Source organism: Ursus arctos, unplaced genomic scaffold (assembly GCF_023065955.2).
Source record: "Ursus arctos isolate Adak ecotype North America unplaced genomic scaffold, UrsArc2.0 scaffold_36, whole genome shotgun sequence".
NCBI classification, from domain to species: domain Eukaryota; kingdom Metazoa; phylum Chordata; class Mammalia; order Carnivora; family Ursidae; genus Ursus; species Ursus arctos.
This window is the reverse complement of record NW_026623050.1, coordinates 19492857-19511011: the sequence shown is the minus strand read 5'-3', so window position 1 is coordinate 19511011 and position 18155 is coordinate 19492857. Positions and strand designations below refer to the sequence as shown.

The window sequence follows — 18155 nt, the reverse complement described above, 5'->3', positions numbered from 1 at the left end:
GAGGCAGTGACCAGGACTCTTGCTTATTTTGTGTGTTGTATCAAGCCTTGCATCTCTGACACAGAGCAAGGATTCAGGGTGTATCTATTGCATAAATGACATATGTTTTGGTATTAATGAATCCCTGAATGAATACCAGTGATTGAGTTTCTTCTGGTGATCATTTTTTTCCCAAAGAAATTAAGTTTTAACAGAAGAGAATTTCTACTCACATAATGGTGGAACAAGAGTAATGAGGTATCTGTCCAGAACCATGACGCTAGGTTCAGTCATAGTTGATTACATGCTTCTACACACCAGCCTTCTAGAGGAGCAGTTCTCAAACTTTAGCACCTATTGGTTTCATTTTGAGGTCTTGTTAAAGCTGGGATTGCTGAACCCATTCTTAGAGTTTCTGATTTAGTATTCCAGGGTGGGGCCTGAGAGTTTGCATTTCGCACAACTTCCTGGGTAATGGTAGTGATGCTGATCCCAGGAAAACCAGTGCTCTAGCAAAGCAAAGTTTCAAGGGTTGCTGGAAGAACTCTACAAATGAGCTGTGAGGTACTCATCTACACTTTCCTGGAAGGAATATGCACATTTTTGAGGTATATGCTACGTGCATTTTTGGGTAATACAGCCTGCCTATTTCATCAGATTCTCAAAGGCCTTCAAAATTTAATTAACATTAAGAGCAGTGGTATTCAATCATGGATATATATTAAAACTTCCTGGGGTCTTGGCTCTTCCATTCAATTGAGGCGTGACTTTGGGCAAAATACTTAACCTCTGTGTGCCTCAATTTCTTCATCTATAAAATGGGGACAATAATAATTCCTACCACAGAGGCTTGTTTTGAAGTTCAAGTAAATCAGTTTTTGCCTATCATTTAGAGATGTACCTAATAAGGATTAAATAGGTGGTTGCTAAATAAGATTAAAAGCCTGGAATTGTTCTTAAAAAGTCTAGGTTCTAACCCCAGTGGTTCTAATGCACAGCTAGAGTTGAAAACCACTGCTGTGCAATGAAGAGAAAGCAGGAGACAAACAAACGTCTTTCTTCATAGTGTGGGGTTAATTTCCTCTCCGTGAACCCTATTTCCCTTCCCAAAGGAGTTAGCTAGGAAACTAGAAAGGGTTAACAGGAGCCCTAGCATCTTGGAAATGAATTTATCTTCAGAAAATTTCAAGAGTTGGTTCATGCTGTCTTGCTTTCTTGTGGTAGTGAAAGGGGCTCAGGAAAGGAGAAGGAAGAGCATTGGTTTTATCCATGTTGATTGCCAGTTTTGTTTAAAATCAAACAAGTAATAAAAATGCGTCCTAATAGAAGACTATATTAATATAAAGAAGTGATCAGAGAAGCACACACTAATTGTGCTCACCAGGCTTCAGGAGGATACTAGTAATCCTTGCTTCCTGGAGCTTATGTCCTTGTCCACTCCCTCCCTCATTGAATAAGCTGAACTGTGTGACCAATAAGATGTTGCTCAAGTGACGAAGCCTAACTTCCCACACTCGATCAGAAAAGACACTGCAGGGGCGCCTGGGTGGCACAGCGGTTAAGCGTCTGCCTTCGGCTCAGGGCGTGATCCTGGCGTTACGGGATCGAGCCCCACATCAGGCTCTTCTGCTATGAGCCTGCTTCTTCCTCTCCCACTCCCCCTGCTTGTGTTCCCTCTCTCGCTGGCTGTCTCTATCTCTGTCGAATAAATAAATAAAATCTTTAAAAAAAAAAAGAAAAGAAAAAAGAAAAGACATTGCAGTTTCTACCCCTTCTCTTGCAGTGCTCACTCTGGGAGAAGCTAGGTGCCACCTGTGAGAGCAGTCAAGCCGTTTGTGAAGAGGTCCACAATGAGAATAACTTAGGCCTCCCACCAAGAGCCTACAAGGACTTGGGGGCCATGTGAGTGACTCACTGGGGAAACCTTCTTCAGCCCAGCAAGCCTTCAATAATTGCAGCCCCAGACAGCATCCTAACCATGACCTCACAGGAAACCCAGCCTAGAACCTCCTCTCCTACAGAAACCATGACAGATACTCTGTATTTATTTTTAGTTTAATACACAAAGTTTTTGGACAATTTGTTACACAGCCATAGATAGCTCATGTGCTAGTCTTAAACTTTTTATTTTTTAGGTAACTGCCTGCGAGTTTCCCTTTTGTTATTTTGGTGCTATTGAGGGTAATAAATCATTTTATTCTTCATGCCCACCTAAGATACAAAGAAATGATAGCTAGTGAAGTAGACATGCCCTCTAAGGGAGAGAGAGAACACAGTCTCTTGCCTTATATTTTCCTGAGGACTCACATTCAGACAGGGAAAAAAAAAAAAATCACAAGATTCTTGACCCATACGAATCTCAACAGTTAGAGGCCAGGTATGCTCATGAAAACAGGGACCCTGAATTGAGTCAACAAAAAATTTAAATTCAAATACTATGGTAAAAGAAAAATGTGACAAAGCTCAGTGTTTCACAGGAGCTCAGACGGCCAGGTTGCTTATCTGAACCATGGGGTTGTTGGTGTGCAGGACTGTTCTTTATTTCAATATCAAACAAATTGCAGGGTTATGGGAAATACTACTAGAATTTTCTTGTTAGAGCCTGAGTCTGGGTAGAGAGAAAGAATCTTACTTCTATTTACATATGGCTACGTAACAATTTAAAATACCTGAACTGGTGATGCTTCCTCTCTTCCTTCTAAAAAAACCAGTCACTGGGCTTTGCAGGGGGACTCATTTCCATTTACCTGGGATTTTGCTAAAGTTAAAAGACAGACTTAAAAACCACCGAACTTAATTTTGGAACACACGTGGGGTGTGTCTGACAAATGGATCTGCTTATGTGTCTAGTGAGGCCACATCCACAGTCTAAGTTAGTTTAGATCTGTTTTTGCTGTGTGATTACTTTTTCAGTTGGAGATCTGGGAACCCAGAGAAAATGGCAGACCATTTAATTAGGTTTTACTCTAATATCCTCATTTCTATCAAAGGAATGCACTATATTACTCAGGTCAACATATTTTAATTATCTTTTACTGAAATAGATTATAAGGCGAGTTAGTAGACGGTTAAAGGTTAAGATGAATAATAGCATTACAAACACTCCTGAATGCCTATTTTTCTTTCCTTGTTATTTTGAAGCTAAGTGTTTTAGTCAGCATGTTCTAGATTAATTACACACACAGTTTACACTCTCTTGGTCTTCTCCAGAAATACAAAACATGTAGTTTCAACTTAATGGGGGGGGGGGGGCAGTGCCACCAGAGAGGAGGAAACTGTGAAAGGCATTTACTGTATGTGTGAAAGGGGCTCCCTGCTTCCCAGTTTAGGTCATTTGAACTAACAGTGATAAGCAAGAATCCCCTAAATGTCTGAGAAATGATATGTTTGGAAGGGGAAAAGCAAAGGGTTTATAAGCTTCATTTCTAGTTTCCATTTTATTTCCTTTTATATTTGTGCCCACATGGCCACTCCCAGCTTACTCTGTAAGCAGGGTTTATTTACCATTCTCACCCCTTCCAATTTTTAATTTTAATGCATTTCCTTCCTTATTTTGATTTCAGATCTTTGGAAGGGTTATCCAAGATGTCCCAAACACTTTGGTAAGTTCAATCTGCTGGAAAGCCCTGAGTATACCCTGAGTGTTATCAGTATCTGCAAGAAGATGGTAAAGAAGGGGCAGGGGCAGGTAGGAGTAGGAAGGAAGGAACAGGGGGAGAAGAACAAGCAGAAGGAGGTGGGGCTGAAACACATTTGTCCACCTTGTTCTTGCCCTGGTTTTCAACAGTTACTCTCACTGATTTCTATTTCCCCATTAAATGCCATGGGAGATTTAATGGAATGTTTTTAGATTTTAGATTATATAGCTCGATAGTTGATTTTTATTAACCCCAGCCTGTGAAAATCTGTTTGATGGCTAAAATTTGGCTCTCAAGAGTTTTACCATATGTTTTGTATGCTATGCTTGCTAATGTAAAATAGATTATATATTAGATTATTGTCTATGTTATTTGGTTAACAATTGAATCTCAAAGGCTTATCTGATGAAAGGCATCCTGATGAACTAAAGCATTACTATGCTAATTTCCAAATACCAATATGAACAATTGGTAGTGGTGAGGAATATACTGTAATACAGAATGTTCCCAAAACCATATAGAAAGTTTTAGCAAAGTGCAATCCCTGGCTCTAATCAAGGTGAAAATCATTCTGAATTATGTAGTTAACCTACACACACATGCATATATATGGTTTTTATCGACCTTGAATTTTCATTCAATAATTATTTATTAAGCACCTATAGCTGCCAGGCTTATGTTAAAGATTGAACACGGTCAATATGGTCTTTTACCCGAGTTCACAATGTCATATAATTGAGAATGTCATTAGTAAGACCATGCATTCCACTTAAAAACCATGAAAAGGTTTACTCTGTTAAACATATATTAAAGCACACTGAACTCAACATTTGCTGCAACATGGACGGCACTGGAGGAGATAATGCTAAGTGAAATAAGTCAAGCAGAGAAAGACAACTATCATATAATTTCTCTCATCTATGGAACATAAGAACTAGGAAGATCGGTAGGAGAAGAAAGGGATAAAGAAAGGGGGGGTAATCAGAAGGGGGAATGAAGCATGAGAGACTATGGACTCTGAGAAACAAACTGAGGGCTTCAGAGGGGAGGGGGGTGGGGGGAATGGGATAGACCAGTGATGGGTAGTAAGGAGGGCACGTATTGCATGGTGCACTGGGTGTTATACGCAACTAATGAATCATCGAGCTTTACATCGGAAACCAGGGATGTACTGTATGGTGACTAACATAATAAAAAATCATTAAAAAAAAAAAGAGAAATGGGATTGCTGCATCAAATAAATAAATAAATAAAGCACACTGAAGAGCTAAATATGTAAAATACTGTTAGGCAAAGTTTTACCAAAATCACCAGTTACAGTCAGACCGATAAGATCAACAAAATATAAGTAAATGGTAAAGCCAGTCGTCCACCTTCTATAACGTTTGGTTTTGCAACCTTATGGTACAAAAAAGCATTAACTCTTTCAAAATGCATTGAGTTTTATTCTATTCAAAGTAACAAAGAGTTAAAGAAAGATGTAAATATTAGAGAAAATTTATTTTCTCTCATTGGAATATGACTCCAAGACAAAAAAGAAAAAAGAAAAATGGCTTGACATGAATGCAATGTTTCTATTTTTCTTTTGAATAGAAGATTAAACAAAATAAGCAAGGTTTTCATTTGTTTATAACAGAGGTTCATTTTCCTTTATATTACTGAATACTCCATGTACTTCTCTTGACATAAGAGTTGTATGCCTTCTTGGCTGAGTTATCAGTATCTTCCTTGTCATTTTTCTCCTATTGAGTTTCATGCTAATGGACTTGACTCAGACTTTCTCTTTTCATTTCCTTGAGAATTATTTTTTAATTCTCTTCTCCTTTCAATTATAATTTTAATTTTCCTTCTATTCTTCTTTCTCTTATAAATTAAAAAAAAAAAATGATAGTCTCAAACTGTAGCATGCATCAGAATCACCTGGAGGTCTTGTTTAAAAAACAGACTGCTAAGCTCTATATTTTAAGAAACACTGGCCCAATGAATCTGGGAAACTTAAAGACTAATAAATAAACTTCACTCTTGCCTTTATTTTGGGGGAGTGGGGGCAAACAGAACACAAGATCTCTCAAATAAACTGTCCCATCTAAACTGATATATTAATCCAGAAATCCTATCTCAGTTTTTGGGTGACTCATGTGAACTGCCACTGAAAATTTAAATGAATACAGATGTCCCTTTGCGATAATTAACACCAAGAATTAGTGATCATTTGTTGTAGTTTCGTTTTCATTTGTTGTCCATTAATCTAGATTTGGAATTCCATGTGAAGATAGGTTAATACAAATTAGGAAGATGACACAATAAGGGAGGGGGGGCTGATAAATGGTATGATTAGAAGGAATATTTTACAATTTATCAAGGAAGTATAGCATGAATACCATTGTAAACATACCATCTTCTCTTACCACACACATACATGCATGAGGAACACACACACACACACACACACACACACACACACAGAGGTAAATGAAAGTATTTAGGGTTTTTTTCCCCACATCTATGATTATTAAACAGTTCCTAGAACTGCTACAACCACAACATGTGGTGAAAATAATTGTTGGGTAATCAGACTTGTGTGATTGTACTGAATTGTGGCTGGTAATGAGCACTGGAAATGACACATAGCTATGTTTTTCCTGTTTATAAACATAGGTGTATATTCATGTATATTCATGTGTGCATTCATCGGTTCAGAGCATTTCTAGTAAGTGTCAGAGAAAGGGGAGAGTAGGGAGATTTAACAAAGAAGAATAAGAGCTTGGGGTATGGTGAGTCCTGTATTTGTGACGTGTAACACAAAAACAAATGTTATAATAGGAAGTATTATAGGAGGATAGGGATGAAGTACTTATTTCTCTCTGAGAATCTCAGGGAAGACTTAATGTAAGAAGTAACTTTTAAATTGAACTCGGAAGAATACATGAGTCTTTACTGGGGAAGGCAAGTAGGGAAAAGCTGGGGCGGGGGGGGGGGGCATTATGCACATTGTCCTAAGGTGGAAACTTATAAGAGGATTTCAGAGAAATGTCAAATATTGGATGCAGGTAGGGCATATAGTCTATGTATGGGGGAGGCATTAAACACTAGGGCTAAAATCAGGTACAGAGAGTAAGATATTGGTCCAGGCTATGCTAAGGAATTTAGACTTTATCCAGTGGTCAGGGAGGCATCTACAAAGGAAGAACCCTATCAATGGAGGTGGAAGCAGGAAAGATGTGTGTCTAAACAAGGACAATGGTAAGAAGCATAGAAAAGAAAATTATGGAAGAGAATTTAGATATAGAGCTTATACTATATATTTGCTAATTAGATGCTGAGGAAAGAAAGAAGTCAACTATGACTTCCCAGTTTTTAGCTTAGGCACCTGGAATGATGATTACGCTATTTTATAATGTCAGGAAAGTGGAAGCATCCTTGAGTCATCTTTAAATGTCTCTGTGGTATTCTGGTAGTCGTTGCCAAAGTGCCTAAATCTTAACAAATAGCTTTTAGAACAGGAAAACGATTTATTAGTCACATGAAATACAGGATAGAATTTTTATTTTCAGGTACGAGACATTATCCATTAAAAGCTAGTATTTTCGCAAATACGTATGTGCTATTTCTTTGAATAACTTAAAAGTTGTCTGTTTCTAGGGGCACCTGGGTGGCACAGCGGTTAAGCGTCTGCCTTCGGCTCAGGGCGTGATCCCAGCGTTACGGGATCGAGCCCCACATCAGGCTCCTCCGCTGTGAGCCTGCTTCTTCCTCTCCCACTCCCCCTGCTTGTGTTCCCTCTCTCACTGGCTGTCTCTCTCTCTCTGTCAAATAAATAAATAAAATCTTTAAAAAAAAAAAAAAAGTTGTCTGTTTCTGGACAAGCGTAATATTGATAATTCTCAATAGGATGAGGGAAAGCAAACTGCCATCTCCCCTTGTTAAAAAACACCAACATTCCTGTTACTCATATGGAGTTTCTGTACCTCTGAGGAATGTTGAAGAATGGAAAAAAAAAAAAAAAAAAGAAAAGAAAAAAGAAAAAAAAAAAAAAAAACAACCACGAAATAGGTTGACTATTATTGCTGTAAGAGAAGGAGGCCAGAGAGATCCTTTAAGGTGTTTTCAATCTCTGCTCCATCCAGAGTCTTTGAAGTGTGCATAGGTACAGCTTTACTCTCTTGTCATTCAAATAAAGTTAAGGAAGACTGAAAGTAGGAAATAGGAGAAGAAAGAAATCAATTTTTCTAGGGAGATTTTACTCACTGTAGAAATTAGTAAGAAACCATTCTTGTCTACTAAAAAATAAGGACCGACATAAGTTGACAACCAGTGATTTGTGAGGGTAGACTTGAAAATCAGCAGAAAATTGCTGACAAGTAAACCAGAAAGATGACAAGTGTGAAATAGGGTTTGAGGCAGACCAAGTAGGAGGTAGATCAGAACGATGTTAAATATGAGAATACTTTAAGTGAGGCTAAATAAATTTATGGGGCAAAAAGCCAGTTCTGGTATAGTCCAGGCAGTCAACAAGATGAGTAAGATGTAACCATGCCTTTGTGTTCTCATTGTCTTTGTGGCTACTATGTCAAGCACAATGTTCTTTTTTTTTTTTTTTTTTTTTTTTTTTTTTTTATATTACGTTAGTCACCATACAGTACATCCCTGGTTTCTGATGTAAAGTTCGATGATTCATTAGTTGCATATAACACCCAGTGCACCATGCAATACATGCCCTCCTTACTACCCATCGCCAGTCTATCCCATTCCCCCACCCCCCTCCCCTCTGAAGCCCTCAGTTTGTTTCTCATAGTCAGTAGTCTCTCATGCTTCATTCCCCCTTCTGATTACCCTCCCTTTTAAGCACAATGTTCTTAAATGTCAGGGTGGCCTGACACCTGTATTTGGGTGAAGAGCAATAGAAAGAGACAATACTTCTTTGAGAGAAGTCCTTAACAATAAATATGAAAAGAGTAAAGAACTCTCAGAAGGTGTTCAATATGCAAATATTTGAATTTGTAAGTTAAGAGAAGATAGTGCAGGGAAAGTGTGAAGAAAAATTAATGGTAATAGTTGTGCTTAGTAGATGATATGATGAAAAACTACAAAATCAGTCTGAGAATCTTCCTCTAATGGTGAGGTCCCACATGATAACTCAGTAGCAAACAACAAAGATCAGTAGTAAAAAGGCAGAATGTCCAGAAGTATCACGTTACATTAACGAGAGCACTGAAGCCTTGCTATACTCAGTGTGTGGCACACCAACCAGCTGTCTGGCATCATCTCAGATTTTGTTAGAAATGGGGTGCCTGGGTGGCACAGCGTTTAAGCGTCTGCCTTCGGCTCAGGGCGTGATCCTGGCGTTATGGGATCGAGCCCCACATCAGGCTCCTCCGCTATGAGCCTGCTTCTTCCTCTCCCACTCCCCCTGCTTGTGTTCCCTCTCTCGCTGGCTGTCTCTATCTCTGTTGAATAAATAAATAAATAAAAATCTTAAAAAAAAAAAAAAGAAATTAAGAGAACCCACCCCCCCCCCCAAAGGTCAGCTCAATCAAAATCTGTGCTTTAACAAGATTCCCAGGAGACGAGTGGGAAACTGAAGTTTGAGGAGCACTGATATGGGAGACTTTACTAATGCCAGGTGAAAGTCGACTGGGTGTTACATATTATAATTTTATCTTGGCCTAGGTTATTTAAGTGAAACAGTAATTTTTAACCCATTTATTTTCAGTGACTTTGCTTTTCTATTCAAAGATTCATCTGAGAATGTGACAAATGCCTTAGACACCTCTCTCCCATCCCACCCCTTCCTAAACGTGGATGCAATTTCAGGATATGACTTAAGACCAGCCACAAATCCTAATTTAAGAATCAGTGTTTAAAAGAATCCCAAACACTCTTTTTAACGAACTATTAATTAGAAACCACCTGAATCCTTGTGGACCCAATCTACCATCTGGCTGCTATCTTGGGGCCTAGCAAGGTTTGCTCTTAATAAAGACTTTGAAGACACAGACATATGTTACACAATCAGTGCCCTGAACAGGACTGTCCTGATTTAACAATTGGCAGGCAACCAAATTCTATGGATACCAAGATGACAAACACAATGTCTGCAGTCAATTGGAATTACCAATTAAACATTTCAGTCACTTATAGGCATCTAGATATTTTGGTGGTATTACAAATCATTTCCAACTTCTTGTTTACTAAATTATAATCCTCGAGATTATCATAATGGCTAGTATTTGTTTAGTATTTATTATGTGCTAGGAAACCATTCCCCCTCACCCCCATCTCTCTCTGTCTTATTATTTCTCCTTACAATAACTTACAGGGTAGATATTTTTGTTCCTTGTTCACAAATGTGGAAAGTAGGGCTTGCTGAGTTTAATAAATTATTCAAAAATCAGAGCTAAGAAGTTAATGGAAAGTAGCAGAGCCTGAACTCAGACCTAGGTCTAAATTACTCCAAAACCTACATTTGTACTTGCCAGGATAAAGACTACAAGAGTTTTCAGTATAAATTTCTAGAAAAAATTCCACAAAACCAACTTTGTTTCACAATTTTCCCCTTTCCTGTGCTTCCTTTTGCACAGAAAGTACATCTTTTATTTTTTTAATCAGTAAAATAATTTATCCTGGTTTTATTCAATAAGTTATCACCATAGTGTTCAAATGAATTACAGTCTATCACACTTGCAAAGTGGTCAATGTCAAATGTTAAAAAACAAAATAATTTGGCTCATACTCATTGAGTAAAGCTGGGGACAAGTTGTTTCATCTTAAATTAGATTATTTCTTTTACAGCAGTTGGTGAGTTCATGGAGTAAAGCAAAAAGCTGCCAACAGCTACCCGTCTGGAAGTTCTAGCTGGCTCCTCTCTGTTGACCTGACCTTATCACAGGTTGCTCACAAGTTGGGCTCAGCTGCTTTAGTCACAAGATGAACTATGGAGCCCAAATTATATAACAACACAGAGTCTTTCTAGGTCAATGGTCCAAAGTACAACTCCATAGTCAATTAATTTTAACAACGTTCTAAAGGCAAATAGGGAGTGTCAGAACATTACTATCAATGTGCACAAGAGCCTGCCAGATGAAAGTTTTTAAGTCTATGCCCTCTACTCTGTGAGGTACTCTTAATCCTCATTTTCTCTAGTAATTACTATTCATACCACATTTTAAAAAAGGGTGCAGTGCATTCCTTGAAGCCTTGTATTAGACTGACATAGTGACAAGGAAGAAGGGAGAGAAGTGAACAGATTCACATGCATTTGTGAACCCTCGCCTAGGGGTTTAAACCTTGGATGACCCCTGAAGGAGAGTGCTTTGAGACTCTGACAGATCTTTCCCCCGTTATATAAAAATAATCATAGTCCAGTCCCATTAGCATAGTGCTTTCAAGTTTGCAAAGTGCATTTAACATATCATGCAATCCTCACACCAACCTGGGGACTCTCTATGGCCTTTTTTTTTTTTTAATTTAAATTCAATTAGCTAAGGTATAGTACATCATTGGTTTTTGATATAAGGTTCAATAATTCATCAGTTCAGTTATGGCCTTCTTTTTTTATAGAAAAGAAAATCAAGGTTTGAAGAAGCATTAATTCCCCAAGGTTGCACAGCCCGTGAGTGATAAAGTTTTCTGAAGTTGGATTTCCCAGACTCAGATCTCTTGTTGCCTCCAGACTTGCAATACCACAAATGTTCAGTTTGAACATGGTAGGTATTCTGTCCTTGTCTGTAAGATTCTTTGCATAGGACTGTTCCATTTGCAATTCACTTCAAGTAAACAAACACATGATGAGTTTCTACTATGGTTCAATAAATACAAGGATGGAAAAAACAATCTTTGCACTTAAAAGTCTTCTGTTCTGGTGGAAGAAGATGCAAATATAAAGTGCAATCTGAGTTACTCCCTTAATATAGTTATCATGCCTTCTTGAAAATGTGTGTGAATATGCAAACGTAATAACTATTGAATTGCACACTTTAAGTTGGTTGAATTGTATGGTATGTGAATTACCTCTCACTAAAACTATTTTTAAAAAGTCAAATAAAAAATTCTTTTTAAAAAGGAGATTCTTATCTCAAAAAAAGCTAAGATAACTGCAAAATTATTTACTCTTGATCTTAGACCTGATTTTTGATGATACAATCTCAGCATTTTGGGATACTCTTCTTATACAAAATTATTAATCTATAATCAATAAACATCTAAGCAAAGTTACAGACGCTTTACTTGTAGCATTCCTATCTTCACTGCTGTTTCCAACAAATATTAAATTTTTGAGATTAAATTCCTTAACAGAAATATTATTCATAGTTCTCCAAAATAACTACCTATTTTAAAAAAATAAATGTAATATAAAACACCCAATAGTTACACAAATGTTACTACACAAGCAAAGAGAGACCTGGCCTAAACAAAATGTGTACTGGCAAACAGTGCCATCTGGGATGGTTCTAAATAATCAGATTCTTCCAAAATGTGGGCACGAGCCTCCCTGCCCACGGCCCAAGCCCTGATCCAATGTGAAGGTGAGAATGATGTTGTACAAAGGTGTTGACCTCTTGGAATGTTCCAAGGAGATCACAAGTGGAAGTCTCCTCCTCTGCTCACCACTCCACTGAGTTGGGATCACCCAGTAAAGTCTTTATTCATTTGACAAGTAATTACTGAGTAGCTTCTATTTTGTAGACATCACATTAGGCAAAAACCTTACATTGTGGTGAGGAAGATGGACTATTAAGCAATCAAATGCACACGCGTAAAGACACAAATAAAAGATAGTAATGAGTTGCTACACAGCCGATCAAAATACGGTTATTCCTGGCAGTGAGTCTGGATCCCAAGAGGATGACATTAAACTGAGCCCTATGTGGTTGCTTATGGAGACTGGTGGGAAGAGAAGTTAAGGAAATAGAGCAGCTGGTTGAAAAAGCTCAAAGAACTCAGAATGTGCTGAGGAAAAGAAAGGAATCCCTACGTGTTTGACCTGAGTAACTGGATGAATGGCCATGCCAACATCGCCATATGTGCAGGAAGAAGAAGCAGGTTTGGATAGGGGAGATTAGGAATTCTTTGTTGATCTTATAAATTTCGAGATGCCTGAAAGACATCTGAGGAGGATGGGGGAGCGTAAGGGATGGGACTAAGGGAGCACATGCTCGCTGAAGAAACTTACTGGCCTAGTGCACTGGTGCTTTCCATTTGACTTAAGAGACTCCTAGACTTCAGAGAGACCACTGCAGCAGAGTGGTATGAAAGGATGTGGTTGGTGGGAGGCAGAGGTAGAGGTAGACAGAACAGGGCTGGAGAACAAACATCTCATCGCACCTCCAAGCAGTCTGATTTAATGCTAAAGATAGAAAACCTCTGTATTTGTGGGTGGGAGACCCACACTTCACCAGAAAACCAGATATTAAAATCTACTGTGTGCCTTCTTTTTCAAATAATGAAAATGTCCGTATGTTGTGTCCCCCAGCATGTTTACATTTTAGCAATGCTAAACAACAACAACAAAAACCCAGCAATACCATGAGCATAAACTCTGAACCAGTCTTACCCTATTAATCTATTTTTCATGTTACAGTCAAAATGCTTTTTCTAAATTCCAAGTCTGAACAAGACATTTACCTCTGAAATCCCTTTACTGTCTCTTGTTGAACTCCTCACCATGGCCCACCAGGTCCTCCATGCTGGTCCCTGCCAATTTCTCCAGCCTCTCTTCTTGCTACCTCTTGCTCAGAGGACCTGGTGAGTGTGCTTTCCTCAAATGTACTTTGGGCTCACTCTCACCGCCAATGCTCTGTCCTCTACCAGGATAAGGCAGAGACGCTTCTTGCTCATCTCTTCCCAGAACTAACTCCTACTTCAGGTTTCTGTCAGATAACCCTTCCTCAGAGGAAGTTGCTCTAGAAAGTTCCCCTTGTTCCCTTCTCTGAAATCTGATTTAGATGCTTTTCCTCTAGACATTCTATCATCATTAACCTTAATAAACCTCATATTACGTGTGGCTACCTGCCATAATTTTGTTGACGACAGGGACCATTGCTGTCGTGTTCACTGCTCTAAGCCCCACACTAAGTATAGTGATGGAGATTTAGCATCCAGGGGCTCAAAATACATTGTTGAACAAATGCAAAGCAAATTTTCTCTAGACTGTAAGTTACTAAAAGACAGGAAACCTAGACTGGTCAAAGGATATTGATAGAATTTTTTAACTTAAAGAGTACTATTTTTTAAGATATTTATTTGCTTACTTACTTATTTATGATTGATAGAGAGAGATACAGGGAGAGGAACAGAGAGGCAGGGAGAGGGTAGGGGAAACAATCCCGAGCAGACCCACGCTGAATGCAGAGCTGACCATACTGGATCGACAGCTGGATCTCAAGGCCCTGAGATCATGACCCAAGCCAAAACCAAGAGTTGGAAGGTCAACCTACTGAGCCACCCAGGTACCCCTAGAGTTCTATTTTCAAGAGCTCTATTTCCCTTGTAAGATTTGGACTTATTGAGAACAGAGCATCTGGCAAAGAGCCTTGCCATTGTCCTTTTGAAAACTTGGGTCAGAATTTAACTCTCACAGCCATGGATACAATTTTCAAGTCTATCTGGACAAATTTCTGGACTCATACTACCTACTCATGCCTTCAATATGGTCTGCTTTGGTAAATGAACTGCCATAAGGTACCCCTGCATCTGAGTATTAGCCTATGAACGAAATACTTATTATGACCCTGCGGCTTAGATGACTTGATTAAAAATGTATGTTTTTGAGGGCTTTGAAAGACTTGGAGACCTTTATTTTCCTACAATGTGGAAATAAGTTTTAGAACTAATCACAACAGCATTTTAATGCATCAATTCTTTAGATTTAAAATCAAGAACACAAAATCACAATTTACCTAAAACATGTGTTCTAAGAAGTATAAATATTTCTAATTACCTTCTAGTGCGTATTTCATATCTTGAGCAAAAAGGGTCCACATAATTTCAGCACTTATTTTTCCCATGTTCAGTTCTTGAGGAAACCTAAAACCAAACACAAATATGAATACATCAAAAAGAGAAATCTGTCTAAAAAATGAAATACTTCACTTGACATATATGCCACAGTAATTGTTATTTAGTTCATAAATACTTTTATTTATGAGATTTTTCTTTATAAACTTCCATAGGTAGGGGCAAAGCTACATACCAGAGTATGGAAATAAACACAATTATTTGGTTGGTCCTGGGAAAATAGACTCTGTAACATTAGTCCAAAGTAGTGGTGCCTGGGGCTTCTGATAGATGTCTTAGGCTATGTGTGTGTTTGTTCTAAAGAGCCCTTTTAGTTTTATCAAACACTCTATGTTCATATATCTCAATTTTGAAGCTAGGGCATATGACTCTGAGTACCAGACACCACGTAATACCCAAAACAACACCGTACATTCGTCTGTTAGCCATTTTCCTTAAAGCATGGTTGAGGGCTTCCATTCTTTACTTCCTTAAAATAAATTGTTTCAGAAAGGCTCCTCTCTTCTCTGGTAAAATGGCCCACTGGGGACCCATTCATCAAGACTCCAGAATTCCCAAGCATGTCTGTGTTTTAGATCTAATAAACTTTAGGATTAAGTTTCCTACTGCCGCTGAATATGCATTCTGTTTGTATGTGTTTTCAATCTTATAAGGCTCCTAGTAATATAAGTCCAATGAATACAATGACTAAGTCTTTTCATTATATTGAAAACATCACATGCCAGTGTGTTAAGACTAAAAATATTTTCTAACAAATATTCAATATATACATACAAAAAATTATACTAAGAAACAAAAAAAAATATTTGTTAAGGAATAAAACTAGCTCTCACATTCATTTATATTTTTGAGTTTAAGTCAAAAAAGAGTAATACGAGCCTGAATGGGATAGAAAGTGTTACCTAAGTTAACACGACTTCAGTATGACCTCAAATAAGAAAAACAAAACACTAATGCTACATAAAACTATTCTAGCCCAACTTGCCACCAAAAGCAGGTGTGTTTCATCAGATATCCCTTACCAACTTCTATCTATCAATTTGCCTAAAAATGTCAATTGATATTTTATAACTTAACATGCAGAATCTGTACATTTATCAAGTATTAAAATTCAGAACACTTTCTATGATCAAACAAATTAATATAACCTGAATACATGCAAATTAGTTTTCAACATTAAATTTCACTCTATGGATATAAAAATAACCTTAGGCAAGTAATTTATTTCAAAAGTTTTCATTTGTGGATAGGCACTAACATCACACAATTTGTAGCATATTAATTTTTATGTAATAATTATGTAGCAACAAAATTGTGATAGAGCATAATGAGAATGCTTTAAGCTCATAAAAGGAAGAAATTTTAATTTTTTGAATCAAGAATGAAGAACATATTAATTCACTTTATAATGTTCTGATATTAAAAAAAAGACATTATACAAAAAGAAAACTAAAGAACAATATCTCTCATAAGGATAGCTACAAAATTCCTCAGTAAAAAACGGCAAATTTGATCCTGCAATATATAAAAAGAATAATACATCATGATCAAGCAGGTTTATCCCCAAAATGCAATGTTAGCTCAATGTTTAAAAATGAACCAATGTAATTTATTGTATTAATGGACTAAAGAGAAAAACTTATCACCTCAATAGACAAAGTATCTGCAAAGCTTAACTTCATTCATGAAAAATAAATAAAATTCTAAAAACTAGGAATTAGAGGAAACTCAACCTCATAAAGAGAATGTACAAAAACCTACAACAAACATTATACTTAAGGGTCTCATACTAAGGTTGGAATCAAAACAGATATTTACATCACTACTCCTATTAAGCATTATACTGGCATTCCAAAGATTGAAAAAAGACAAGAGAAAGAAATAAGAAAAGGGGCATATAGATGGTAAAGGAAGAAATAAAATTCTATTTTCAGACAACATGATTATCTATGCAGAGAATCCTCAAAAACCAACCAACAAATAGACAAAAAGAAAAACACTAGAGAAAAAGCCACTAATTGGTCCAGCAGGGTCATGGAATAAAAAGTCAATATCCAAATCGTTGTATTTCTGTACACCAGCAATGAACCATTGGAGAATGAAATTTAAATAACAGTATCATTCATAATACCATCAAAGTTATAAAATACTTAGGTAAAATCTAAGAAAATATATACAAGATTTATATGAAGAAAACTACAGAGTATTGAGGAAAGACAGCAAATAAAACCTAAATAAATGGAGAAATATATTGTACTTGCAGATGGATATACTCAATATTGTTAGAATGTCAAATTTTCCCAAATTGATTTATAGATTCAATGAATCTCAATCAGAATTCCAGAAGCATTTTTTTTTTTGTGGAAACTGACAAAGTGATTCTTTTTTTTTTTTTTAAGATTTTATTTATTTGACAGAGACAGCCAGCGAGAGAGGGAACACAAGCAGGGGGAGTGGGAGAGGAAGAAGCAGGCTCCTAGCGGAGGAGCCTGATGTGGGGCTCGATCCCACAACGCCGGGATCACGCCCTGAGCTGAAGGCAGATGCCTAACGACTGCGCCACCCGGGCACCCCTAAACTGACAAAGTGATTCTAAAATTTACATGGTAAGGCAAAAGGCCATGAAGAACAAAAAGTAATGTTAAAAAAAAGCTGAATCATTTACATCACCTGTCTTCACAGTTTACTATGAAATATAGTAATTAAGACAATGCGTCTTCAAATACAAGGTTATTTTTAAATAAGATGTTCCAATGATTTGATGGGGAAATGGTAGTCTTCAACAAGTTGTCCTAGAGTAATAGGATATCCATATGCAAAAAAAACAGACCTCGACCCATATTTTACAACATATAAAAAATTAACTCAAAATGGATCACATACTCAAATATAAAACCTTAAACTATAAAGCTTCTAAAACAAAACATAGTAGAAAATCTTTATGACTTTGCATTAGGCAATGGTTACTTAGATATGATGCAAAAAGTTCAAATCATAAAATAAAATATTGATAAATTGGACTGTGAAGATTAAAGATCTGTTCTTCAAAAAGTACTGTTGAGAAAATGAAAACATAGGCAACAGTATAGGACAAAACAGTTTGCAAAACATATATCTGATAAAGGAATTTTATCCAAAATATATAAATTAATGTCCAGTCTCAATAATAAAAAAAATACCCAATTAAAAAAAATGGGCGAAAGATTTGAAGACACTTGAACAAGGAAGATAATTAGATGAAAAATAAGCACACGAAAATGTGTTCAACATTACCATTAGGTACTTACAAAGTAAAACTATGATGTGATACCACTATATGTCTACTAGGACAGCTTAAACAAAATGAAACAAAATAAAAGAAAATCTGACAATACCACAGTCTAGCAAGGTTGCAGAAGAGCTGGAACACTAACATATTTTGGCTGAGAAAACAAAACATTAGATTCAGACTGGAAAGAAATTTGGCAATTTCTTATAAAGTTAAAAATGCATTTAACCAGCAGTCCCTCTCTGGGTATTTAT

General features: G+C 37.0%; 1 protein-coding gene across 3 annotated transcripts in view; it reads right to left on the bottom strand.

The window, feature by feature from the left end:
* Window positions 1–18155, bottom strand: part of UNC13C (unc-13 homolog C) — a 755970-nt gene that overhangs the window by 162862 nt on the left and 574953 nt on the right. For all 3 annotated transcript variants that reach the window (XM_057306313.1, XM_057306314.1, XM_048219406.2), the window contains one exon: window positions 14557–14642. In XM_057306313.1, coding sequence (XP_057162296.1) covers window positions 14557–14642 — 86 coding nt within the window. The remainder of the gene's footprint in view (window positions 1–14556; window positions 14643–18155) is intronic.